General features: G+C 63.1%; 8 protein-coding genes across 9 annotated transcripts; 5 read left to right on the top strand and 3 right to left on the bottom strand.

Annotated features, from left to right (window-relative positions):
- Window positions 1–96: 96 nt before the first annotated feature.
- On the top strand, window positions 97–7,312 carry CHLRE_06g268150v5 (uncharacterized protein). Its single transcript, XM_001696195.2, has 20 exons — window positions 97–381; window positions 583–660; window positions 918–1,030; window positions 1,388–1,479; window positions 1,817–1,890; window positions 2,079–2,145; window positions 2,370–2,465; window positions 2,682–2,761; window positions 2,898–2,956; window positions 3,076–3,201; window positions 3,452–3,658; window positions 3,797–3,929; window positions 4,022–4,123; window positions 4,341–4,502; window positions 5,003–5,089; window positions 5,275–5,454; window positions 5,591–5,838; window positions 5,983–6,127; window positions 6,311–6,487; window positions 6,691–7,312. The coding sequence occupies exons 1-20, from the start codon at window positions 325–327 to the stop codon at window positions 6,970–6,972; spliced, it is 2,565 nt and encodes an 854-aa protein (XP_001696247.2). The 5' UTR covers window positions 97–324; the 3' UTR covers window positions 6,973–7,312.
- A 1-nt stretch (window position 7,313) lies between these two features.
- On the bottom strand, window positions 7,314–7,995 carry CHLRE_06g268100v5 (uncharacterized protein). Its single transcript, XM_001696471.2, has one exon. It carries the CDS (start codon window positions 7,965–7,967, stop codon window positions 7,506–7,508), a length of 462 nt encoding a protein of 153 aa, XP_001696523.1. The 5' UTR covers window positions 7,968–7,995; the 3' UTR covers window positions 7,314–7,505.
- A 120-nt stretch (window positions 7,996–8,115) lies between these two features.
- On the top strand, window positions 8,116–9,321 carry CHLRE_06g268050v5 (uncharacterized protein). The gene has a single exon (XM_043062889.1). It carries the CDS (start codon window positions 8,255–8,257, stop codon window positions 8,651–8,653), a length of 399 nt encoding a protein of 132 aa, XP_042923595.1. The 5' UTR covers window positions 8,116–8,254; the 3' UTR covers window positions 8,654–9,321.
- Window positions 9,322–9,533: 212 nt separating this feature from the next.
- CHLRE_06g268000v5 (uncharacterized protein) lies at window positions 9,534–10,175 on the bottom strand. The gene has a single exon (XM_001696472.2). It carries the CDS (start codon window positions 10,131–10,133, stop codon window positions 9,822–9,824), a length of 312 nt encoding a protein of 103 aa, XP_001696524.1. The 5' UTR covers window positions 10,134–10,175; the 3' UTR covers window positions 9,534–9,821.
- A 190-nt stretch (window positions 10,176–10,365) lies between these two features.
- On the top strand, window positions 10,366–11,191 carry CHLRE_06g267950v5 (uncharacterized protein). The gene has a single exon (XM_001696197.2). It carries the CDS (start codon window positions 10,398–10,400, stop codon window positions 10,803–10,805), a length of 408 nt encoding a protein of 135 aa, XP_001696249.1. The 5' UTR covers window positions 10,366–10,397; the 3' UTR covers window positions 10,806–11,191.
- A 52-nt stretch (window positions 11,192–11,243) lies between these two features.
- CHLRE_06g267900v5 (uncharacterized protein) lies at window positions 11,244–14,796 on the top strand. The gene is made up of 6 exons (XM_001696198.2): window positions 11,244–11,616; window positions 11,795–11,923; window positions 12,253–12,339; window positions 12,804–12,937; window positions 13,348–13,438; window positions 13,860–14,796. The coding sequence occupies exons 1-6, from the start codon at window positions 11,456–11,458 to the stop codon at window positions 13,906–13,908; spliced, it is 651 nt and encodes a 216-aa protein (XP_001696250.1). The 5' UTR covers window positions 11,244–11,455; the 3' UTR covers window positions 13,909–14,796.
- A 104-nt stretch (window positions 14,797–14,900) lies between these two features.
- CHLRE_06g267850v5 (uncharacterized protein) lies at window positions 14,901–19,045 on the bottom strand. Its single transcript, XM_043062888.1, has 8 exons — window positions 18,408–19,045; window positions 17,958–18,127; window positions 17,639–17,679; window positions 17,303–17,344; window positions 17,009–17,134; window positions 16,733–16,797; window positions 16,089–16,449; window positions 14,901–15,707 (listed from the first exon to the last, which is right to left on the bottom strand). Exons 1-8 carry the CDS (start codon window positions 18,929–18,931, stop codon window positions 15,150–15,152), a joined length of 1,887 nt encoding a protein of 628 aa, XP_042923594.1. The 5' UTR covers window positions 18,932–19,045; the 3' UTR covers window positions 14,901–15,149.
- Window positions 19,046–19,165: 120 nt separating this feature from the next.
- CHLRE_06g267800v5 (uncharacterized protein) lies at window positions 19,166–21,915 on the top strand. Of its 2 annotated transcripts, none has more exons than XM_043062887.1 (5): window positions 19,166–19,359; window positions 19,433–19,494; window positions 19,646–19,946; window positions 20,160–20,831; window positions 21,038–21,915. In XM_043062887.1, the coding sequence occupies exons 1-5, from the start codon at window positions 19,255–19,257 to the stop codon at window positions 21,203–21,205; spliced, it is 1,308 nt and encodes a 435-aa protein (XP_042923592.1). In that variant the 5' UTR covers window positions 19,166–19,254; the 3' UTR covers window positions 21,206–21,915. The 2 variants fall into 2 exon arrangements, with proteins under 2 accessions (XP_042923592.1, XP_042923593.1); XM_043062886.1 differs by having other exon boundaries at window positions 19,634–19,946.
- The last annotated feature ends 3 nt before the right edge of the window (window positions 21,916–21,918 follow it).

Raw genomic sequence — 21,918 nt, 5'->3', positions numbered from 1 at the left:
GCATGGGGTATGGCGCATGCGGCCCGTCAATGCCTTGCCCAAGGCGTATCTATCTGTTGCTGCCCCTGCACCCCAGTCTGTTGTCCCCCCCTGCCACCCGTCCTTGGGAACACCTCACAGACCCTTGGCAACACATGTAGCCGGGTTACCATGGCGCTGCAGTGGGGCAGTTTTGCAAATGCCGGTATCAAGGAGCTCGTCGCGGGTGCGGATCCGACATTAAATATTAAGGAAGGAACATTAGGCGATCGATATGAGCTCCAAAGGGAGATTGGCTCGGGTTCTTACGGCCAAGCAGTTCTGGCGACGCGCCTGGAGGACGGAATGCAGGTCGTTTGCAAGCAAATTCGTTTGTTTGAAATGGACGACAAAGCACGCGCGGTAAGTTTGCAGGGAGCGGGCGTGAGAAGCGGAATGTTCGTTTGCGTTAAGCCGCATACACCCGCGGCGTGCCGGAGTTTCGCAGCCTATGGGTATCAAAGCAAATTGGAGCAGAGGATTGGGCAACCCGCGTCCGGGGGCGACGCGCGTGTCGGGAAACCGTGCCGACACGCTGGGGTTTGTCGGCGGGTGACCCTGCAGGACACGCTCACGGAGGCCAAGGTGCTGGCGCAGTTCAATCACGTCAACATTGTGCATTACTATGAGTGTGTACTGGAGGTAGGCTGATATTCCAGGAAGCTCGATTGCTACGGCGTGAGGCCGGGAGCAAATGGCAGGCGCACAATGCGGATTTGCCGTTAGTGACATGGGCACGGGCTAGCTTTGCTTGGCAGACACGCCTGCAGCCTGCATGTGCCCAGATGCGTACCCCTCCGCCCCTCCGCACCCAAACTTCTTCCTCTCCCCTCCAACTTCGCTTCTCATGTAAAGCTGAACCTCGCCTACCTGTCTGTTTATCTGTCTGCCTGGAGCAGAGCGGCGTGTTGAACATTGTCATGGAGTATGCCAACGGCGGCGACCTGGCGGCGGCTATTCAGCGGCGGCAGGCGGAGAAGAAGCCGTACAGCGAGGATGAGATCATGTTCTGGTGGGTGGGGGGTGAGACTGGGATGGGGGTGCAGGGCGGGGGGTTCCGGGGCCTGTGGGCTGTGGGGCTGCGCGGTAGGCAGCAAGGCGAGGGATCCTGGGGAAGGGGGAGCGCGGTGGCAAGGGGCAGTTGGGGGTACACTGCGATGCATCAAGGTACATCGGTGAGGGTGGAACAGAGCGGTGCTGGAAGTTGTGGCTTGAGAGACTTACTGAGAAGGGGGACACGGGCATAATATCCATGATATGATGGAGACACCGCAGCGCATACGCCCCTTCCTGACTGCCGCCTCTATAACACGTGCGCGTCACCGCACGCGCGCCGCCACATACGACCCATGTTGTCACCGCCCACCAGGTTCGTACAGATTGTGTTGGCGCTGTACCACGTGCACGGCCGCAACGTGCTGCACCGCGACCTCAAGTCGCAGAACATCTTCATCGCGGAGGGTGAGCGCCGCAGAGCTCCCGCGTGTATGGCGCCGCCGCCGCTTCATGGCAGAGGGCGGAGGAGAGCGGAGGGCAGAGAGCGGAGGGCTGTGTTACGGGGCCGGTGTTTGGCGGGCGGTGTTGCGGGACGCTGTTGCCGGCGCCGCTTGTGAGGCCAAGTGCGTTGAATACGGCAACTGGGCGCAGGGTCCGCAGGACAGGTTCCGTAGGCTTGGTGCCCATCCCAACACAGATTGGTTTGGTTTAGTTTGGGTGGTATGTGCAACCCAGCCCAACACACCGGTTGCACACCGCGGGTTTCGCCGTGTGAAGTCGCCCTCACACACGCTCGCCCCAGGCAACCTGCTCAAGCTGGGGGACTTCGGCATTGCGCGGGTGCTCAACAGCGACACCGAGCTGGCGAGGACCGTGGTACGTGCGGATGGCAGGGGCAGGGGATGGGGCTGGGGAGACGGTTGCGGGTTGGGTACACATTGACCATGAGTGCATGAGGTCCGCAGCCTAAAGGCATGCAGTCTGTGGGCCTTCACGCCGAGCAACGACAGAAGTATCAACGCATAGGGGTGGTGTGCGCCGGCCTCCCGGTCAAACTCCCACAGATCGGGTCGCCGTACTACCTGTCTCCAGAGATCTGTGAGGACCGGCCGTACAACCGCAAGAGCGACGGTGAGGGCGCGGTACATGAAAACGTACACGATGCACTCAGGCATGTCCCGAGCGCCTGTTGTGCTTCGCATCTTGCGGCCTGAGGCGGGATGCGCTGCCCCCATGCACACCGCGCATGGTCCACTGTCTGCCACTGCACTGCAAGCGCCTGCTACTGTCTACTACGGTATTAACATGCGGCCTCGCCTTGCATGGGCGGCTGTGTGTCTACCCTGATCACGCAGTCTGGTCGCTAGGGTGTGTGTTGTACGAGCTGGCGACGCTGCGCCGGGCCTTCGACGGCCAGAGCCTGCCCGCGCTGGTGGTCAAGATCTTGAGAGGTGTGAGCGGGAACGGAGGGGGCTCGGCGGCCCGGCTTTGCTCGCCCCGGCCTGACCCGGCCCGGCCCGGCCCGGTTCGGCCTTGCCTTACTTAGGCGGTATATGAGTTCCTGTGATGACCCGGGGGACGCATAGTGATAGAAGTTTGGGTGGAGTGCCGTTGAAGCGGGCTGAAGGGCTCAGTTTCTGCCGCTCGTTCCTGTGCGTGTCGCTCAGGCAAGTACCCGCCGGTGCCGACCCGGTACTCCACCCCCCTGCGCGGCCTAATCGAGTCCATGCTCAAGCAGAACCCCAAGGTAGGAAGGAGGCGGACGAGGAGGAGGCGGCGGGATTGGGGCGGGCATGTGTTTTGCGGGGTGTGACACGGGGCACTGCAGCGCGTTGAATTGAGGCCAGCTTGCCCGACCAACCGTTTCCCTCCTGCCGCAACAGGACCGGCCGAGCGCGGACGCCATTCTGAAGAGCGACTTTGTGCGTCAGCACGTTGAGCGGTGCGTCGTGCTCTGACCGCACGTGTTCCAATTCTTTTGTGTGTGTGTGTGTGTTCGCATATGTAACCTGATTTGTACTAACAACTATGGATGCCCGCTGCTGCCGGCTGTCGCCGCAGGTACGCCGCCCACGTTATGGCACTGGGTGTGGGTGCCGGCGGCGAGGCGCTGGGCGAGGGCGAGGACGGCGCGGCGGCGGCCGCAGCGGCTCTGGGTCTGGCGGAGCTGGTGGCAGCCAATGTCAGGTGGGCGCACGTGGCTGTCAGGGGTGTGTGTAGATACCAGCCCAAACTAAACCGAACCCAGGGGCCGTGGGCTGGCTGCCTGCACAACTTGCATGTGTCATCACTGCCACTCCACGTGAGGCATGTCATGCCATGCCCATTGCACACCCGATGAAACGTATGTGGAGTGTCCCCAGCCGCAACAGCGAGCGCCACGCTGAACCAACCCCGTTGCCGCCGCCACGATGTCCCCTGTTGCGCTGCGCTGCAGGCCCAAGCCATCACCGCCCAGTCGGGCAACGCGGCCCGGTGCTGCGCGGCCGCCTCGCGCGCCCTCCACAGCTGGCGCCCTCACGCCCGCCAGCTCGGGGGCGCCTGTGTCGCCTGCTCCGGGCGGCTCAGGCGGTGACATGGAGCGTGGGAGCTCGCGGGAGGTCAGCGAGGCCGAGACCGGCGTGTCCACACCCGCGGACGGCAGGTGGGGCGCCTTGCTTGGCATGTGGGCAGGCAGCACAGGCAGTGATAGGATACTGCAGGCGTGGTCCTGCTTGCTGCGGGGCGGGTTGCTGGAAGCAGGACACAGACTGTGACCGTGTGTGTCTTTCCATTTATTCAGCTCGCCCAACAAGCCGCCGGCGGCGCCTGCCGGCGGCCGGCGCGCGGCTGGTCAGAAGCTGGTTGAGAGCGGCTGGGTGCGGCAGCAGCAGGACAAGCTGGCGGAGCTGGCAGGAGCGCTAGCGGCGCAAAAGGTGCGGGGCGGGGGCGGCATGTTGAGGTGGTATGACTAGAAAGGTCCGTTGCAGCGTGTTTAACAAAGCTGGCGTGTTCTCTGCGTGTGCAGGCCGGTGGGGTTGGCGCCGAGGCGGCTGCCGGTGCCATGGACGCCACGCTACCTTCTGCGGCCGTGGGCGGAGGCGGCGTCAGTCAGAACACAGCTGCCAAGGTGCGCCATGATCACCTTTACATACTCCTTGCCACAAAGTTCAAGTGGATAGCACTGAGCGGTCAAAGCTCAACTCATCAGCAGTCGCCGCTTTGCTTGGTTGCTTGGTTGCAAGCCATTGCAAGCCATTGCCCCTTTGGCCATGGCGTTGGCGCCTGCTTTGCATCAACTGAAAGCCCTGCACTTCCGTATCGCTCCACATCCACATGACTGGCAGGCCAAGCTAGCTGAGCTGAAGCTGCAGCGGGACGCGGAGCTGGAGGCGCAGCGCAAGGCCAACGCCGCGGCGCGCGAGCAGAAGGCGGCGGCGGCGGCGCGCCGCAACCACGAGGCAGCGGTGGCGGTGCGCGGCCGGGCCGCGGCGAGGCAGAAAGACATCGTGAGTGCCAGGCATGCGCGCGGCTGGTCTTCGCGTGTGGCGCTGGCGCCTACAGACGATGCTTGGGCCTGTGCCGCCGCCATTGGGCATTGGGCATTGCGTTGGCAGCCGGTTGGGCACGAACAACCCGGCGTAACACACATATACACACACATGCATATGCACATGCACATGCATACACACACACGCACACATGCACATGCATATACACACACACATACACGCACACACACACACACACACACACACACACACACACACACACACACACACACACAAACACACACACACACACAAACACACACACACACACGCACTGCCACACACACACACACACACACACACACACACACACACACACACAAACACACACACACACACAAACACACACACACACGCACTGCCACACACACACACACACACACACATACATACACACACATGGCGGGCTTCCTTTTGTTGTTTTCTTAACACACATACACACACACGCACACGCACAGGAGCGGAACCTTGCGGAGCAGAAGGCCGAGATGGCGGCCAAGGCGCGCAAGGCTGCGGCGCTGGCTGTGGCAATTAAGCAGCGCGAGGTGGGTCGTGGGGCGGGCGCCGCAGTAGCAGTAGGGCGACTTGGATGCAACAGTGCATGGGATTTCGGGCGTAGGAGCCGACACAGAGCAACGCACTGTGCTCATTGTCGTGTTCGTTGTTGGTGGGCCTATTGTAGCGTTCAACGCTTGTGCATTAATTGTTGGCATCTCGCCAAAATGTGCAGGAGGCCCGCAAGCGCGAGCTGGACGAGGCTGCCCAGCACATGTCGGCGCACAAGGAGCAGGTGAAGGCGGCGCGGGCGCGCATCAACAAGGAGCAGCTCAGCGAGCTGGGGGCGCAGTTCGCTGCGCGGCTGGCGTCAGGAGGCGGCGCAAGCGGTGCCGGCGAGACAAGCTCCGGTCAGGTAAGGGCTGCGTTATTGTGGAGTACCGGAGCAACTGTGGCGTTCCCATGTACGCCACGTGTGTGCATGACGCGTTTGCTGCTGCATCAACGCGCCCTCGCCATGCGTGCTTTGGCCCCGCGTTGTGCATGCGCAGGTGCTCGTGGTGGACTTCACAGCGGACCAGCCGTCCTCCTCCACGCCCGTGTCCAAGGCCTCGCCGGCACACCTGCGCCACCGCTCGCCCGCGCACGGCGCGCCGGTGGCAGGGCGGCAGTCGCCCACCCCTGCCGCCAAGGCGCCGCGTGCTCGTGCTGCGGCGGCGGCCGGCAGTGACAGCGAAGGCGCAGGGCCGTCGGGCCGCGGCGCGCAAAAGCCAGCTGCGGATCCGCCTTGGAAGCTGCGGTGGGTATCAAGTTGGGCGCACGGCGCATGCCGCGCCTCTCTCTGCCTCGCTTACTGCAGCCTGCGTCCGGTCCTCGCTGTGCCTGCTTCACAAATGTCAAGTGTCCACGACTCCACGCCTTAACGGTGTGTTCTTGCTCGCAGGCACAAGCCCAAGGGTGAGTTCCCGGAAGTTCAGATCTTCACACCGTTCGGGTCGGGCGCGGTTGGCAGCGCTGCCGACACGGCGGCGGCAGAATCGGACGCGGGTGCCGGCAACACGGAAGAGGATGACGAGGCTGGGCAGCAGGTGCGGACTCGCAAGGTCCCCGAACGTGGGGTCAACTGTCGTTGTGTGTTATCTAAGCTGCTGGTATGGCCAGCAAGAGACGCAGTGCGCGAGGGACAGATGGATGGCGTGCACCGACATGCATGGTTTGCTGCCAGCTGACATGGAGAGGCCATGGAACCTTGTCTTAAACAACCATTGCAGGCGGCGGGCGTGCTGGAGGTGTTGGCGCAGATCCACACGGTTCTCGAGGGAGATGACGACGAGGGCGGCGGCGGGCACGCCTCTGCTCGGCCCTCCAGCGCGGCGACAGCGGACGAGGATGAGGGCGGCACGGGGCGACCCGGCGGCGCCGCGCAGGCGGCAGCCAACGCGCTTAAGGCGGGTCGTGAGATGTCGGCGTGGGGCTGTACTTTGGGGAGAACACCAAGCGCGCTTCGGCTTGATTCGCAACATGCCTTATGCAGTCGGTCACGTGTAACTGCGCTGTGCCAACGTCCCTTATGCTGTCGTTATGCACTCACTCCAGTTGACAAAGCTGACTTCCTGATTTGCATGCACCATACACCCATGTGGTCCCGCAGGTGGAGCAGCTGCGTATTGACCTGGAGGGGCAGCTGGGCGGCGCCGCCTTCCTCGCCGCCTACCGCTGCCTGCGGGACATGCAGGCGGCGGAGGAGGCGGACGGCGAGGGCGCCGCCGGCAGCAGCACTGGCGGCGGCAGCGGGGGCGGTGCTGCTGCTGGTGGTGTTGGTGTTGGTGGCGGCGGCACGCAGCGCGAGCTGGAGCGCATCCTGGGACCCAAGCTGCATCTGGTGCGGCAGGTGCACAAGCTCATCACGCTGGAGGATGCGGTGTTTGCATGAGAGTGGTGGGGGGCAGGGGTGGCGTGGTAAAGGCTGGCAGTGAGAGGCCGGGGGATGTTCCCTGGCAGTATTAGAGCAGGGACTGGGGGTAGGCTGGCGACGCAGGATGTATGCTGTGCCCATGGTGTTTTGAATTCCAGGGTTAGCCAGGGTTTTGTTTGTGGCATTAGGTAGGCGGCGGTCATAGATGACTTGTAGATGACTTGTGTCGGGTTTATGGCGGACGCCTCCGCGGCGGAGCTGCTTCCAGGCGGTTCAGGGGCGCGCAGTCAACTCTACGACAGGCATCCCAGTCGGCACCACCTGGCGAAGGAGGTTGCAGCTGTAAACGATATGCACGGTGGCTACCTCTTCAACTGTCCCTAGGCCCCTTGCTAGGCCCCACCCTTGAATCATGCCCCGGCCTGCAAGGGCTACACGCAAACTCACCCACAACCCGCCAACCCACCCCTGCTCCGTGTCAAGGTGGTGTTGAGAAACACCGAGTTTGTTGTAAGAGGGTAGAAGGGGAATGGTCCAGCCTCGGAGCGCATTTAGCCCGAGGTGAACTTGGTCACGGCCTTGGTGCCCTCCGACACCGCGTGCTTGGCCAGCTCGCCGGGCAGCACCAGGCGCACGGCGGTCTGGATCTCGCGGGAGGTCACGGTGGGCTTCTTGTTGTAGCGGCTCAGCTTGGAGGCCTCGGTGGCCACCTTCTCAAAGATGTCGTTGATGAAGCTGTTCATGATGGACATGGCCTTGCTGCTGATGCCGGTGTCGGGGTGCACCTGCTTGAGCACCTTGTAGATGTACAGCTTGTAGGTCTCCACGGCACTCTTCTTCTTCTTCTTGTCCTTTTTCTCGCCGTCGCCCTTGGGCTCCTTGGCAGCCTTCTTGGAGGGCTCCTTCTTGGCCTTCTTGGCGGCCTTCTCGGCCTTGGGCTTGGCCTCAGCCTTGGCAGGGGCCTCGGCGCCGGCCTCGGCGGTCGCGGGCTTCTCGTCCTTCTTGGGGGCCATTTTGTAAGAGTTGTTGATGCGGCAAAGGTACTGAGTGTATTGGGATAAACAGAGGTGGAAGCGAAAGGCTATTTGAGGGCGCGATGGGGCAAGCCGGGTGGCCAGGGTGAGGATGGCGGTTGTTTGACCAACCGACACTTAGCGTTGACTGGTGGCCAGGCCGAGCCGCTTTGCTTTTGGGCCAGCTGCATATAAACACGAGGGACACTTGTGGCGAACTTACAACGCTTACAACACTTATCTGCAATCTTCTTATCTCGTTCTCCAAGAACCCACAACTCGATACGATGGCTGGTCGCGGCAAGGGCAAGACCTCTGGCAAGAAGGCCGTGAGCCGCAGCGCCAAGGCCGGCCTGCAATTCCCTGTGGGCCGCATTGCGCGCTACCTGAAGAAGGGCAAGTACGCCGAGCGCATCGGTGCCGGCGCGCCTGTGTACCTGGCCGCCGTGCTGGAGTACCTGACCGCTGAGGTGCTGGAGCTGGCCGGCAACGCCGCCCGCGACAACAAGAAGAACCGCATTGTGCCCCGCCACATCCAGCTGGCCATTCGCAACGATGAGGAGCTTGGCAAGCTGCTGGGCGAGGTGACCATCGCCTCGGGCGGTGTGCTGCCCAACATCCACGCCGTGCTGCTGCCCAAGAAGACCAAGGGCGGCAAGGCCGAGGACGGCTCTGCCGCTGTGTAAGCGGGCTCGCGCCTCGCTGTACTCATGTGGCTACAGCTGCCACACTGCTTCCCCCAAACTCGGTGTTTATCAACACCACCTTTCACTCGGGATTGAAGGGCGGGGGGGGGGGGTCGGGTGGGCCAAGAGGGCAGCGATGGGCACAGACCCTTGTACTTGTAGCACGGCACCACAGGTTAACGTGTCACATTGGGGTGCAGCAGGGTATCAGGTATGCCCACAGAGTCCACCTTCCCTGACCTGCACCTGCCAGCGTTGCAGGCGTCTGTCAGGCTGCTGGCCAGGGACCACGCGTAATGTGGTGGAGGGACAGGAATCCGAAACTCTTCGCCGGCAGCCTCTAATTGTGCGTCTGCCCCAACAGTGCATGTCCCCGTGCCAGGGTCCAGGAACCTCCTGCCACGACTCTTGGCGTGCCGGCAACCCGCTTCGCTGGACCGGGTCACCCGCGCAGCCAGGATCGGCGATTCGATTCGGCGGGTAGTGTAGACCCCAGGCAGAAAGGTGTAGACTTGAAGCAGCCCTCGACATACGCCGGCGCGCCAGCGCTTCTTCTTCGAGTGGTCAGCTGGTCTGGAGTGCATGGATGATGTTACCAGCCTGCAGACCGCTTGAGCCCACAAACATGATGGTATGGTACCAGGTGTTGTCTTAGGTACCCCAGGTACGACACCACTTAATTGCCTTGAAACTCATGGCCGCCCCAACGACAGCCCCCAACCACCCATCGCAACGACGCGACCAACACACGCAGGATTGCAGGCGAGATCCCACCACCGCCTCCCGGTGGTCGGACCTCCCAGTGCAGGGTTAAGCACTGCCCGCAACAAGGTGATCACGAGAAGCGCACTTGGTCTGTTGGCAGCAGCAGGGCAATGGGCTAAGTATTCAGTAGATTCTGCACGGCAACTTCCTCTTACTCTTAGGGACCCCCGGCGCACCCAGCACCCTTCATGAAGCACCCACGACGCCAAGACACGATTTGAAAGCTTGGATATGAGTTTGGTAGCATAGGCGCAGCCCGGTGCAGTACGGTATGACCAAAGTAGGGTGGTGTTGAGAAACACCGAGTTTGGATGACGAGGCGGGCAGCCAGTGGATGGGGCAAGACTCGGTGCCTTGCCTCGTGCCTTGCCTCCCACAGCCGCCGCCTGAGCTTGGCAGCCGCTTAACCACCGAAGCCGTACAGGGTGCGACCCTGGCGCTTGAGCGCGTACACCACGTCCATGGCGGTCACGGTCTTGCGGCGAGCGTGCTCGGTGTAGGTGACCGAGTCGCGGATGACGTTCTCCAGGAAGGTCTTCAGCACCGTGCGGGTCTCCTCGTAGATCAGGCCACTGATACGCTTCACACCGCCACGGCGAGCCAGACGGCGGATAGCGGGCTTGGTGATGCCCTGGATGTTGTCGCGAAGCACCTTGCGGTGGCGCTTGGCACCGCCTTTGCCCAGGCCCTTGCCGCCCTTGCCACGTCCGGACATTTCAGATGAGTTCGGTTAATTGAAAAAAAAGAAAGCTGTGAGTTAAATGACCAGAGGAGTTCAGAACTAATTTATTGGCCGCGGGGGCAGGGCAACGACTTCCAGTCGTTGGCCAGCCTGAGCCGCGTTGACCGGGCGTTGACTTCACCGCCTCACCTGTGCCAGTCCGGCGCCCCATGCATGCGGTCGGCCTCTGTGACATAAATAGCTGGAGCTTCAATACTGTTATTAGTACTTCTTTACCCAACAAGTATCACAGCTAAAATGGCCCGCACCAAGCAGACTGCCCGCAAGTCCACCGGCGGCAAGGCGCCCCGCAAGCAGCTGGCCACCAAGGCCGCTCGCAAGACCCCCGCCACCGGCGGTGTGAAGAAGCCCCATCGCTACCGCCCCGGTACCGTGGCGCTGCGCGAGATCCGCAAGTACCAGAAGTCGACTGAGCTGCTGATCCGCAAGCTGCCGTTCCAGCGCCTGGTCCGTGAGATTGCCCAGGACTTCAAGACCGACCTGCGCTTCCAGAGCCAGGCCGTGCTGGCGCTGCAGGAGGCCGCCGAGGCCTACCTGGTGGGTCTGTTCGAAGACACCAACCTGTGCGCCATCCACGCCAAGCGTGTGACCATCATGCCCAAGGACATCCAGCTGGCCCGCCGCATCCGTGGCGAGCGCGCGTAAGCGTGCTGTCAAGGCCTCCTGGTTTGCGCCTTGAAGGGGTTGTTCTCAACCCCAACAAAACTCGGTGTTTCTCAACACCACCTTTACAGAGGAACGGTTTCTTCACTCGTATGTATGCAATCTGGGGGGGATTTGTGGACGGCCGCGGTGATGGGGTCAGGGGTACGCCTGCGAAGCACGGTAGTTAATTTTCAGTTGCGTAGGGCACGCGTGACGCTATTAGTGCAGATTGTGATCTTCATGTGTTGTGGCAACACCCAAAGGCCAAAGGGCCTGCAGGAAGTCATGGATGGGGGACTTGGCTCCAACACGCAGGGGAAAGGGCGGGCTTCCTGGGGCTCTCCATGTAGGGGCGGGGAAATCGTTGCATTGGGGAAACCCTTGTCCATCCATGGATATTATGACACTTGATAGCATTTACTGCCATTTCATTCTCCACCGCAGACACTTCAGCCGCGTCTAGAACCTTGCAATAGAAGACAGCTTGACCGTCGCCGCTCACAACAGTCACGGCTGAGCTCGAGCCCAACATCACCTTCATAACTAAGGCAATACGCTGTACCAGGCAGAGAAGCAAGTGTCAGTCGCGTTCGATCTCTTCAGCGGAATAGCACCCTGGTCTCAGGTCCGGAGCCGAAACTGCGGCTAACATGGACTGGAACCAAGTTACATTGGAGGAGCTCGCTTCTGCGTTAAAGGAGGTCACATGGAGCGCTCCCCGGCCAGTTGAAGAATTCTTCAGGAGCTTCTCGCCGCCCTCACAGCGAGCGCTGATGGGGCGGCTCAAGAACAACCTATACTACTATCGCACGTGAGTAAATTAAACTTTGCGCGCACCGGACAGCAAGGATGGGCTCGGCCGCTGTGCCGCAACACCCCTCAAGCTCACTGCTCAGTCCACCCTGCTTGTACCTGCTCACCGGCATCCACACCTGCGTTTCACTCTGTGCCTGACGCCCGTATCACCTTATCCTTGTGCCCGTACGCAGCAACTACCTGGTGATCCTTGTCCTGGCCTTCCTGGTATGCTTCATCCGCAACCCAGTGGCGCTCGGGTCGCTCGTGCTCGTGGGGCTGGGGACAGCGCTCTGCAACGACCCGTTCGCCACCTCGCTCAAGTGCGTGGGACACGCGGGTCAGGACGGTCTGGGTGCTAACGCCAGCAGGGTCACACATCGCGCAGCATGCACAGCATGTGGCGGAGTCAGCCCATGCCACTTTCGTCTGGGAGGCCAACGCCCCCATCTGCACGGGGCCATCCGCCCGGCAGCCTGGCGGGTAGTCCCCTGCATGCCCATGGGGGCTTCAACCCATACCCTGTGTGACAGCAGCACCGGCCATTGCACTATGCCGCTCCCAGCTGCCGCTCCCAGCTGCCGCTCCCTTGTGCACTTATTCCTCGCAACCGCACCTCCTGCCCTAACACCCACGTGCGCGCCCTTTGCAGTGACAACCTGCTGCACGCGCTGCGCAAGTACGCGCCGCGGCTAGTGGCCAAGTCGCGCGCAAAGGCGGGCTCGGACGGTGTTGTCGGGTGAGTACGGTCCTGTGGAGGCCTGTAGTGCCGTGCGGAGGTGTGGCGTTGGGCCTTGGGCACGGGTCTGGGGAGGGCGTGTTTGGGGCTCACGAGCGGGCTGCGAACCCTGGAAAGCTTCTCGACTAGGGAGAGGGTGCGTGCAAGGGAAGCAAACGTGTGTGTTCGGGGAGACGGAGATGGCTTCGTGTGCATGCATACATGCTTCACGGACAGCTGAGCGTTGGGGGCACTCAGCCTGCTGGTGGCCTGGGCGTTTGGGGCAGGGCAGGTCGCGGCGGCGGCTTCAGCATCAAAGCGCCCGGGCTAATGACCCCACCTGCCGAAACGTGGCCGGCCGCACAGCTTGCCGGCTTCCGCCGGGGCCGCCAGCGCATACACATACGCACACGCGCACACACGTTCACCGCCCTGTCATGCTTCCTTCCCTACTTTATGCCCTCCTGACGCGAACACGTCACCAGGCTGCACAAGCGCAAGCGGCTGTACGTCCTGGTGCTGCCTCGTGGCCTGGTGGTGGCGGCGCTGCTGCTGGTGGGCGGGCTTCTAGTGTACTGGAGCCATGCCGTGCTCACGCTGTGCTGGGCCATACTGCTAGGTGGGCGCCGGGGCGGGGCTGTGGGTGTGCGGAGGGCTGGCAGGGGCGGGGGCGTGTGCGCTGAGGGCTGGTGGGCGGGTGGAGGTTCGGCGTGTTTGCGTTGGGAGAGTTGGAGGCGATTGGGGGTCAAGCCCGTTGGGTTGAGGACTTGAGAGGATGGGGACGGGGAGCGCGCTAGTGGGAGTGGCAGTCTGTGGGTGAGCGGTCAGGGTTGCAGAACGTGCATGACTGTGGCGGTAATCTGGCGGGGCTTAGTTGGCTTTAACGAAGGACTGCAACTGAAGGGAGCGCGCACACGTCCAATCCGGTTGTGTACTCGCCCAGTTCCAAACCGTCGCCGATGAGACCGTCTGCGCAGTGCTAAGTACCCAAGTCTTGTGACTTTACGTTAGTGTAATGTGTCCATGCAGGCGTTGGGCTACCGCTGATGCACGCGACCTTCCGGTTGCCCAACCTCAAGGCCAAGATTGCCAGCGCAAGAGAGGAGTTCCGGGCTGTGTGGTGAGTGATGCTGCAGGGAGTGTGTGCTGGTGCTGTGGTGCTGGGCAGTGGGCGAAGGGCGTGGCACCTGGCGGCGCACGCAGCACACGCCGTGACCAGGGCCGTGTTACATGTCAGCGGGCAGTTAGCCAGTCATACTTAACGGTGTCAGCTGGCATCGTCCGTGCCAATTTTGGGCACCCAATCCTGCCTGATCAAGCCACGCGTAACGCATCGTATGTACACAAACGCGCGAATCACTCTTGACCTACGCCTACGTTAGCTACGCCCTCCTACGCCTCCACACGAATCACGTGGCCCCGCTGGCACAACCACCCGCTTTTGCATCACCACATGCGCCATGATGTTCTCTTCCTGCCCCCGCCTCACTCGATCGCCTCCCTCTCTGCCCTCCTCCCCACCTCGCCACCTCATCCCCCAGGCGCGGCTACCAGGCCGAGCTGTACAACGATCACACACACAGCATGTGATGCATCCCTTAGCATACGCATGTGTAAGTGTGTGCGTGCGTGTAGCCGTCTTCATAAGCATCGCATTCGGGGGCGGCCGCAATTAACACGCTGGTGGACGAAGAAGTGGTCCCAGGACGGCAGCGCCCGGCGAGACTAGGGCAGCGGGCGTGCGCTGGTTGCATTTGCATATATCGTAGAGCTGCTGCGGCAGGAGTGGTAGGCGTTGATGGCCGTTGAGTGGCTGTACAACAAGCTGGAGCGGGATTGAAGGCATGCATTCTGCGTTGCCCCGTCGCCTGGCTGCGACGGGTGGGTGACAACGCGTGGGGCGGCGTGGCTGGCTTACTGTGAGGTGGGCGGCGGCGGCGTGCCGCTGCTGCTGCTGCCCGGAGCCTTGCGAGCGAATTTTGATGTGGGCTGTCCCAGCGGCTGCTGAGGCACCTTGAGGAGGGGTGCGCGGGCCGGCCGCTTCAGCGCGGGTTTGGGTGGCCCTTGGGCTGCTGACGGCGCCGCTGGCGCAGCGGGGGTGGAAGACGATGCAGCGGCGCTGCCTGCTGCTGCGGATGATGCGGAAGCGCTCGTCGCTGGTGTAACGGGCTTGCTGCTGCTCGTGCTCTCCACGTTCTCCGCGCGCCACCACACCCAGTCCTCGCCCTCCACGCCCTCGATTTCCTCCTCGTCCTCGTCCACTTCGTCCAGCTTGCCTGTTGCCTTTGCGACAGCGAAGTCTCCAAGCACACGCGACAGAGCGTCTTCATTGCGCTTGCGGACCTCCGTCGCGCTCAGCTTTTCGGCTGCGGGTTGCGGTGTGGAATCGGCGTCGGGCGCCGACACGCGAGCGACCACTCGTCGCGCTTGTATGTGACCAAACAAGCCCATCCGAGTTTGATGTAATGCATGTGGTTGAAATTGAGCAGCTTGCAGTCGACGAACCGCTGCACAAGAAGGCCTTAATTCGAGGGAGTTCATTTCGCTGGTGGTGCGTTCAGTTCTGTTCTAAGAAGTTGACACGTTGTCCACTATTACAGAATGCAAGTTAGTGTTGCAAGTCATCATGCGGCCCTGACCCGCCCGCTCCACACCGCCTGCACACTCCATGAAGCTGCAGTCTACGCCCTACGCTTTCCCCGGTCGCCCACGCTCACGAGACATCAAAGCCATCCCGTCCAGGGAGTCCCTAGCGACCCACGCATTAGCACCACGCCAAGCCACCATGTTCATGCAACACGGCCTCCCTCAGGACGTGACAGAGTCAGGCTTCACTCATCCCCTCCGCCGAAAATCCCCCACAGCGTCTTGATGACGCCCACCACGCCGCCGCCCTCCTCGCCGCCGCCCGCATCCGCCACGCCGCCGTCGCCGCCCAGGTCCCACTTCATCTCCCCATCTCCCCCATCGCTGCCCGGCTGGCCCCAGCTCTTCCCCGAATCGAAGCCCTCATCACTCCACCCCGACCCCGCGCCCGCGGCCCCGCCCGCACCCTGCTGCGCCCCGTCCGCTCCACCCCATCCTCCCGCCCCCGCCCCCGCATCCGCGCCCGCGCCCACACCACCCGCCCCCATCTCCCCAACCGTGCCCGCCGCCGCGCCAGCACTCGCCGCGCCCGCCACGCCCTCTCCTCCCTCCGCCCCCGGCACCGCCGCAGGCGGCGCCCCGCCTCCGCCGCCTCCGGGCAGCGGCATGGGCATGGGGTACATCATGGGCCCAACCAGCCCGCCGCCCGAGTGCGAGTGCTGGCTGAAGTAGTCGTAGTCGATGGTGAGGGCGCAGGCCAGCGCCACCATTCGCTCCGGCAGGTCCAGCGGCCGAGCCACCACCTGTGTGGGAGTGGTGGTGGTGGTGGTGGTGGTGGGGGGGGGGGGGGGGGGGCAAGTCCATTTCAATCCCAAAGTAAACCATTTGGGGATAGGTGGGGAGCGTGGGGAGGAAGGGGGTGTGGATATGGAGGGCGTGGGCGAGAGGGCTTCCAAGTTTGCCGCGTTGTCGTGGGTAAGGTTGGACGAAGTTGGTATCGGTGCCGGGCGTGCCGGGCCGGGATGTTGGCAAGTCGCGTTGGCACTGGGTAGCCCACCTCCCCGCCCCTCCCCCCACCCGGTCTCCAAAACGCATAATGTCTCTTGTCATCCCCGCTTTTCCAAACCCCACCTCGCCGAACACACACATACACACACATACCGTACATCACTCGTACCACTCACCAGCTGGTTCCCTCCCACCACCGGAATCACCGCCACGTCCGTCCGCGCCTGGGCCATCAGCGTCACAGGCGGCGGCGTCGCAGCCCCAGCCGCCGCCGGCGGTGGGGACGTCGCCAGCGCCGCCGTGGCGCCGCCCCCAGCTGCGACCCCCGGAGTGGCGGACCCTGCCGAGCCCGCCGGCGGCTGCGCTTGTGCCTGCGCCTGCGGCGGCGCAGGCTGCCCGGGCTGTGGCTGCTGAGGCTGCTGTGCAGCCGCTGCGGCCGCGGCTGCCGCCGCGGCCTCCTGCTGCGCCTGCTGCTGATTTTGCAGCTGCTGCTCCAGCTGCTGGCCTTTGTAGCCGAAGTGAATGACGTACTTGCCGCTGCGTGAGGGCAACCACACATACCACAATCGGTGTTTGGCAGAGACGAATAAAGGGACACCGTCAGCGTGCCAGTGTGGATACCATGCAGGAGCCACGCGGGTGCAACACCATATCACAGATAGCGGATACAATAAACGCGCAACACCACCCACAATGACTTGTGCTGGTGAGTCTAGCCTATTATTGTTTGGTGGGGCTGGGCGCATACCCTTCCTTTCACGGTCAATCTGTCGGCCGCATGTCGCGAAGACCGCACCCCCACCCCCACGCCCGCACTCACGCGTCCGTGAATATCTCCTTGGCGAAGCCCTGGAAGTTGCGGTCTACCAGCGCGAGCGTGCCGCCCTGTGGGGTGAGCGTGCGCGCGTGTGTGTACGGTATGTGCGTTCGTCTCCGTGCGTGGAAACGACACATGAGCGATCGGAGGGAAAAGGCAGTACGGTAGGCAGGGCAGAGCCATGTCTGATAGACTGATGTGGGCGAAGTGCGACACCTCGTCCCGGTCCCTAACCTCCCCGCTATCCCGACCGCGCCGCCCCCTGCCCCTGCCCCGCACCTGCGAGTCCTTGAGCTCGAACTCCCAAGCCAGGAAGGTTCCGCTGATGGCCGCGAACTGGCTCTTGCCCATGTATAGGTCGTAGTTGCGTTTGAGCAGGTTCCAGCGCTGGTGGATCTCACCCAGCTGGGCGGAAACAGAAAGAAAGGGGGAAGGAGGCAAGGCAAGGAGGAGGCGGTTATGCACAGTGAGTTAGGGAAAGTCACGTACGGACTGGTGGGCTACCGAAGCGCCAGGTTGCGGTCGCGGGCATGTGACGGTAGCTGGAGACTTTGAGAGGCCCGCCGCACTCACCACGTTGCCGGCGCCGTCCTCCACAAACATGGTGGAGCTCACCTGCGCGGTGGGAGGCGGTGGGAGGTGGTGAGGGTGTCGTGGTGGGAGGTGGTGGGAGGTGGTGAGGGTGTCGTGATGGGAGGTGGTGGGAGGTGGTGAGGGTGTCGTGATGGGAGGTGGTGGGAGGTGGTGAGGGTGTCGTAATGGTGGAGCGCGGCAACGGCAGTGGCAGCAGTCCGCAGTTCCCACGGCCGTGGTCAATGGCCTGAATACGCGCTGCGCGCTTCCTTCCCTGGTGCTCCCTAACACACACGCTCAATCCCCCGTCAGATCGGCCCGCACGGCCGCACCCACCAGGTATGCGGGGCGGCGTAGCCGGAACAGGACCTGCGAGCCTGCGGGGCAGATATGTATAAAAGAAAAGCTATACTGTACAGGCGTGTGATGGAAAAAGGGTGTTTGCTGCTAGGCAGGCAAGCACATCCGCCCCTGCCCACCCCACCCGCTGCAAGGCCATCAACGTGCTTCACCGCCTGTGCTTCAACCTCTGCCAGAAACCCCTCCCGCATCGCCCCTTCACAACAACAAGCGCCCTCGCGCTCCCAACGCCGGCCATCCTGCGCTTGGAAGCCAATGGCCAACACATGGGCGCACACACGCGGCTGGCTCTCACCGTCCGCTGAGAACACGGTGGAGGTGAAGGAGCGGCGCGTGCGCAGCAGCTGCCGCCCAATCTCCTTGCCCAGGCCGCCATAGTCCTCCGCCACCAGCGCCACGATGGCCCCCGTCTCGTCGTACACCGTGTATTTGTTGGCCTGCTCGTAGCCGAAGATAACCGTGCCCCTGTGCAGTGAGTTTGTGCTCGGTTGGTTTGGCCCTTGTGTGTTTGTGAAGTGTGTCGAAAGGTGGCGGTGGCAAGGGGGGCGTGCCAGGCGAAGAGCCAGGGCATAATGTTGGCGCGCTGAGCTAGCGACATGCCTACCGTAACCGTGCCGACACCATAAACCTGCCTGGCCTCTGAGGCCCAATTGCATCCTGACCCATTCCACTCCATTTCATCCACCCACATCCAATCCAACACCCCGTTCACGCCAAGAATACACGCCACTCATGCACTACCCACCACTCGATGGGTCGCGTCACGATGAGTGCCGGGTGATCCAGCGCAGCCGCCAGCTGCACCTCAGAGGCCTTGCCCTCCGCCGGCGTCACCGTCAGCGCATTGGAGGCGGCGGGCACCAACCCCGTCTGCTGCTGCTGATCGCCGCCGGCTACAAGCGCCTGCTCCTCTGCGGCCGCGCGCTCCCGCGCCGAGGCAGAGTCCGAGTCTGATGCCGCCTTTGCTCGCCGCGTGCGTGCTGCAGCCAGACGCCGCACCGCGGCGGAGCGGTCGTCCGAGAGTGCGGCGCCCGAGGTGTGGAGGCTGCGGGCCTGCAGCAGTGGCAGGCCGACTGCGCCGGGTCCCGCTGCGGCCGTCAGAGAGCTCACGCAAGCGGCGCTGACACCAGCATGCTGGTGCGTGAGCAGAGATGCCAACGCCGACAGCGGCGCAGCTTGTGAGCCGAAAGCTTCCGCGGAAGCATCGGCGATGGCACGAACGCCCAGCCGCGCAGCACGCCCTAACAGCGCTAACGAGTGTCTATGCATTTTAATGGCTAAGTAGCATGAAGAACACAACGATCGGGTCGCGAAACTATTCAGCAGATGTTGCAAAATCGGTTCTTGCGTCAGCGCGCGATGGGCGAGCACATTGCTTATGGCATCTCCAACAAGAAGATAGTACATTTAGGAACTCAGGGGCACAGTTTGTGCACACATGTCCGGGGATGACATGGTGACATTACGTTGCCTGGGCTCCGCTCTTTGCATACTAATGCAATACCAGTTGCCGGTGCAGTAAAATAACATGCAATTTAGGGGGGCGGCAAGCCCTTGGCGATAGCCTCGGAGGTTTTTATAACGGGCCAAGGATGGCGCCTCACGGCGACCCGCCGGAGCTGCACCATCGAATTTTGGCTGCGGCTGGAGCATCTGTGGTGTCTGCAGTGCTGGTGAATCCGCTGGATGTCGTCAAGGTGAGGTTCCCCGACTTACGCCGGGTTTAGGGCTCCTTTGCGAAGGCCTAACGCACCGCATGTCGTGTAACAGACTCGTCTTCAAGCTTCATCGACAGTGGTGGAACGGCCGGTGCCTAGCTGCCTGCTGTCGCGGTGAGCCGGAGCCCGGGGTGCCTCTTGCGCAAGCGACGTGGGCTGTGTCTGCGTCTCGCAGCCCGGCCCCGACCCCGAATATTCTCGACCTTGCGCTGCCTTACCGCTGCCCCCCGGCCGCCCGCGGACTCCTTCCCAGCCTCCCCGGCAGGTACCCAGTTCGCTGGGCGCGTCCCTCCACGCTCGCGGACTGCGCCTCCTCCAAGCTGCCCGCCGGCGTCGTGAGCGGCGGCGGCGGCGGCATGCGGCCCTCTGCCCAGGGCCCCGGCAGCGCCAGCGGCGTGCCGCACCGACCCCTGCTTGCGCAGCTGCCCATGTCTTCATGTGCCTGCGCGGTCAAGGTAGCGGACCTGGGGCCAAGCAGCCTGGGCTCGGCGGAGGGCTGCCTTAACGCTGGGGCCGCGTACCGGCCGCCCACCGCCACGGGCGTGCTACGTGACATCATGCGCAAGGTGGGGCGTGTGAAAGGCATGTCGGCGAGTCCGTTTGCTGTGGCCGGGTGACGCTTTCGGCATGGGATGCCACCACAATGCTTGTAAGGAGTTAACCGGCGTGTTTGCCCATAGAAAGCCCCAGATTGCTGTCCGCTGGAAGACGGGCGCTTGACCACATGCGCCACAAACTTACTTCCTTCACACGGCACATACACGCATGTGCGCATGCAGGAGGGTGTTGCGGCGCTGTGGCGCGGCACCGACACCGCCATGCTGGCGTCCATCCCCATGGTGGGCGTCTACATGCCCCTGTACGACCACCTGCTGGCCCGCATCAGTACGGCGCCCGCCGTGGCGCCGTACGCGCCCGTACTGGCGGGCAGCATCTCCCGTACACTGGCCGTACTGCTGGTGGGGCCGCTGGAGCTGGTGCGCACGCGGCAGCAAGGCGGTGCGGCGGGCGCGGGCGCCGCGCGCACGGCTTGGGGCGCGCTGCGTGAGACGCTGCGTGACACTGCCGCGGCGGGAGCTGGGACAGGCACAGGCGTGGCTGCTGGAACAGCAACAGGGGCAGGGGCAGGGGCGGGGGCGACGGGGGCCGGCGGCGCGGCGGCCACGGCGGCGCTGCTGCGCGGCATGCCACGGCTGTGGACGGGCGTGGTGGCGACGCTGGGTCGGGACGTCCCCTTCTCTGCCCTGTACTGGGGTATGCTGGAGCCGCTCAGAGGCGCACTGCTGCAGCGCTGGCAGGCGGAGGGGCAGCACGGAGCAGCCGCGGCGGCGGCGGGCGAGGCCGTGAGCGGGCGGGCCGTGCTAGCGGCGAACCTGATTGCCGGCAGCACCGCGGGCGCCATTGCCGCGGTCGTCACGACGCCGTTTGACGTGGTGAAGACGCGACTGCAGGTGCGGCGCTGCTGAGAAGGACGGGGCGGGGTGATGGGCGCCGGGGACAGGCGGCTAGCTTGCGATGTTGTCGTCTCGGTGGATAAGCGTGCAGCGATGTGAACACAAGCGCCATGAGCCGTGATTGCTCATGTTCCTCTAAACTCTCGAGCACACTGCCGTACGGCTGAGCCCCGGATCTGTGCTTTGCTGCGTGTCCCGAACAGATGGGCGACGTGCGGCAGCGGCAGACCGGCATGCAGGTGCTGCGGCAGGTGGTGGCGGCGGAGGGCCCGGCGGGGCTGTTCAAGGGCTGGGGCCCCCGCGCCGCCCGCACCGCGCCCGCCTGCGCCGTGGTGGTAGCCAGCTATGAGGTCCTCAAGCTGCTGCTTTGAGGGGCCCGGGCGTTGCGGTTCGCTGCTGCTGGAAGGCTGTGTGGGCCAAACAAACGCAAGGGCTGTGGAGCCAATAGCTCCAGGCGCAGGTGGTTTAGCAAAGTAGCGATTAGGTTAAATGTGTGTGTATGTGTTGCCTGCCAGCCAATTGCGGTAGGTTGCACTGCACGCGCGTGCGTCCGTGCCTGCGCACCGTTCCTCTGGAGTGGGTTGTTGAAGCGCGCAGTGTGCGCTTTGGGGGGCGGCGTGCTGCAGGAGTATTGTGTACGAAGCTAGCCGCGAAGGTCGCGCCTGCTTGTTTGCTGTTTCGTGTCCCTGGTATGATTATGATCGGTTGGGTCACGACCGCATGGGTCTCGTGAAGCTCCGGTTTGTACGAACATGGTTTGACGCTTGGTTGCCTTTCACCTTATATTTATAAGCAAGAGAGAGTAGGCAGATAGACTGTCGCGGGCATTGAGAGTGAGAGCATGTTGGGTCAAGTATGAGAGTTGAGAGTACGGTAGCTGACAAGCAGTGGCTGCCTGTGTCCATGTTTCAATAGTTGGAACGGTGCAGGCAGACATGCGGCTGCTTCTTAGGGCTCCTACTAAGGGCTGCGACGATAGGTGGCGGAGGATGACTCCGGTTGGCAACATGAGGAGGCACTGATCCAATTGGTTACAGGCCTGAGGACGCACCAGCAACCCGAGATGTAACGAATGCGTAGTTGT

Source organism: Chlamydomonas reinhardtii, chromosome 6 (genome assembly GCF_000002595.2).
Source record: "Chlamydomonas reinhardtii strain CC-503 cw92 mt+ chromosome 6, whole genome shotgun sequence".
NCBI lineage: Eukaryota > Viridiplantae > Chlorophyta > Chlorophyceae > Chlamydomonadales > Chlamydomonadaceae > Chlamydomonas > Chlamydomonas reinhardtii.
This window is presented reverse-complemented; position numbering and strand designations above follow the sequence as displayed.

Bases quoted from the DNA above. Each gene is read 5' to 3' on its own strand.
- CHLRE_06g268150v5 (XM_001696195.2), top strand. From the start codon at position 325: ATGCAGGTCGTTTGCAAGCAAATTCGTTTGTTTGAAATGGACGACAAA. The intron at 1,031-1,387 runs GTGGGTGGGGGG...ACCGCCCACCAG, and splicing joins GAGGATGAGATCATGTTCTG to GTTCGTACAGATTGTGTTGG. The intron at 6,488-6,690 runs GCGGGTCGTGAG...GTGGTCCCGCAG, and splicing joins CGGCAGCCAACGCGCTTAAG to GTGGAGCAGCTGCGTATTGA.
- CHLRE_06g268100v5 (XM_001696471.2), bottom strand. From the start codon at position 7,967: ATGGCCCCCAAGAAGGACGAGAAGCCCGCGACCGCCGAGGCCGGCGCC.
- CHLRE_06g268050v5 (XM_043062889.1), top strand. From the start codon at position 8,255: ATGGCTGGTCGCGGCAAGGGCAAGACCTCTGGCAAGAAGGCCGTGAGC.
- CHLRE_06g268000v5 (XM_001696472.2), bottom strand. From the start codon at position 10,133: ATGTCCGGACGTGGCAAGGGCGGCAAGGGCCTGGGCAAAGGCGGTGCC.
- CHLRE_06g267950v5 (XM_001696197.2), top strand. From the start codon at position 10,398: ATGGCCCGCACCAAGCAGACTGCCCGCAAGTCCACCGGCGGCAAGGCG.
- CHLRE_06g267900v5 (XM_001696198.2), top strand. From the start codon at position 11,456: ATGGACTGGAACCAAGTTACATTGGAGGAGCTCGCTTCTGCGTTAAAG. The intron at 12,340-12,803 runs GTGAGTACGGTC...ACACGTCACCAG, and splicing joins GGCTCGGACGGTGTTGTCGG to GCTGCACAAGCGCAAGCGGC. The intron at 13,439-13,859 runs GTGAGTGATGCT...CTCATCCCCCAG, and splicing joins GAGGAGTTCCGGGCTGTGTG to GCGCGGCTACCAGGCCGAGC.
- CHLRE_06g267850v5 (XM_043062888.1), bottom strand. From the start codon at position 18,931: ATGCATAGACACTCGTTAGCGCTGTTAGGGCGTGCTGCGCGGCTGGGC. The intron at 18,128-18,407 runs GTGGGTAGTGCA...CTCACTGCACAG, and splicing joins GTGACGCGACCCATCGAGTG to GGGCACGGTTATCTTCGGCT. The intron at 17,345-17,638 runs GTGGGTGCGGCC...CCCACCGCGCAG, and splicing joins TACGCCGCCCCGCATACCTG to GTGAGCTCCACCATGTTTGT.
- CHLRE_06g267800v5 (XM_043062886.1), top strand. From the start codon at position 19,255: ATGGCGCCTCACGGCGACCCGCCGGAGCTGCACCATCGAATTTTGGCT. The intron at 19,495-19,633 runs GTGAGCCGGAGC...ACTCCTTCCCAG, and splicing joins CCTAGCTGCCTGCTGTCGCG to CCTCCCCGGCAGGTACCCAG. The intron at 20,832-21,037 runs GTGCGGCGCTGC...TGTCCCGAACAG, and splicing joins TGGTGAAGACGCGACTGCAG to ATGGGCGACGTGCGGCAGCG.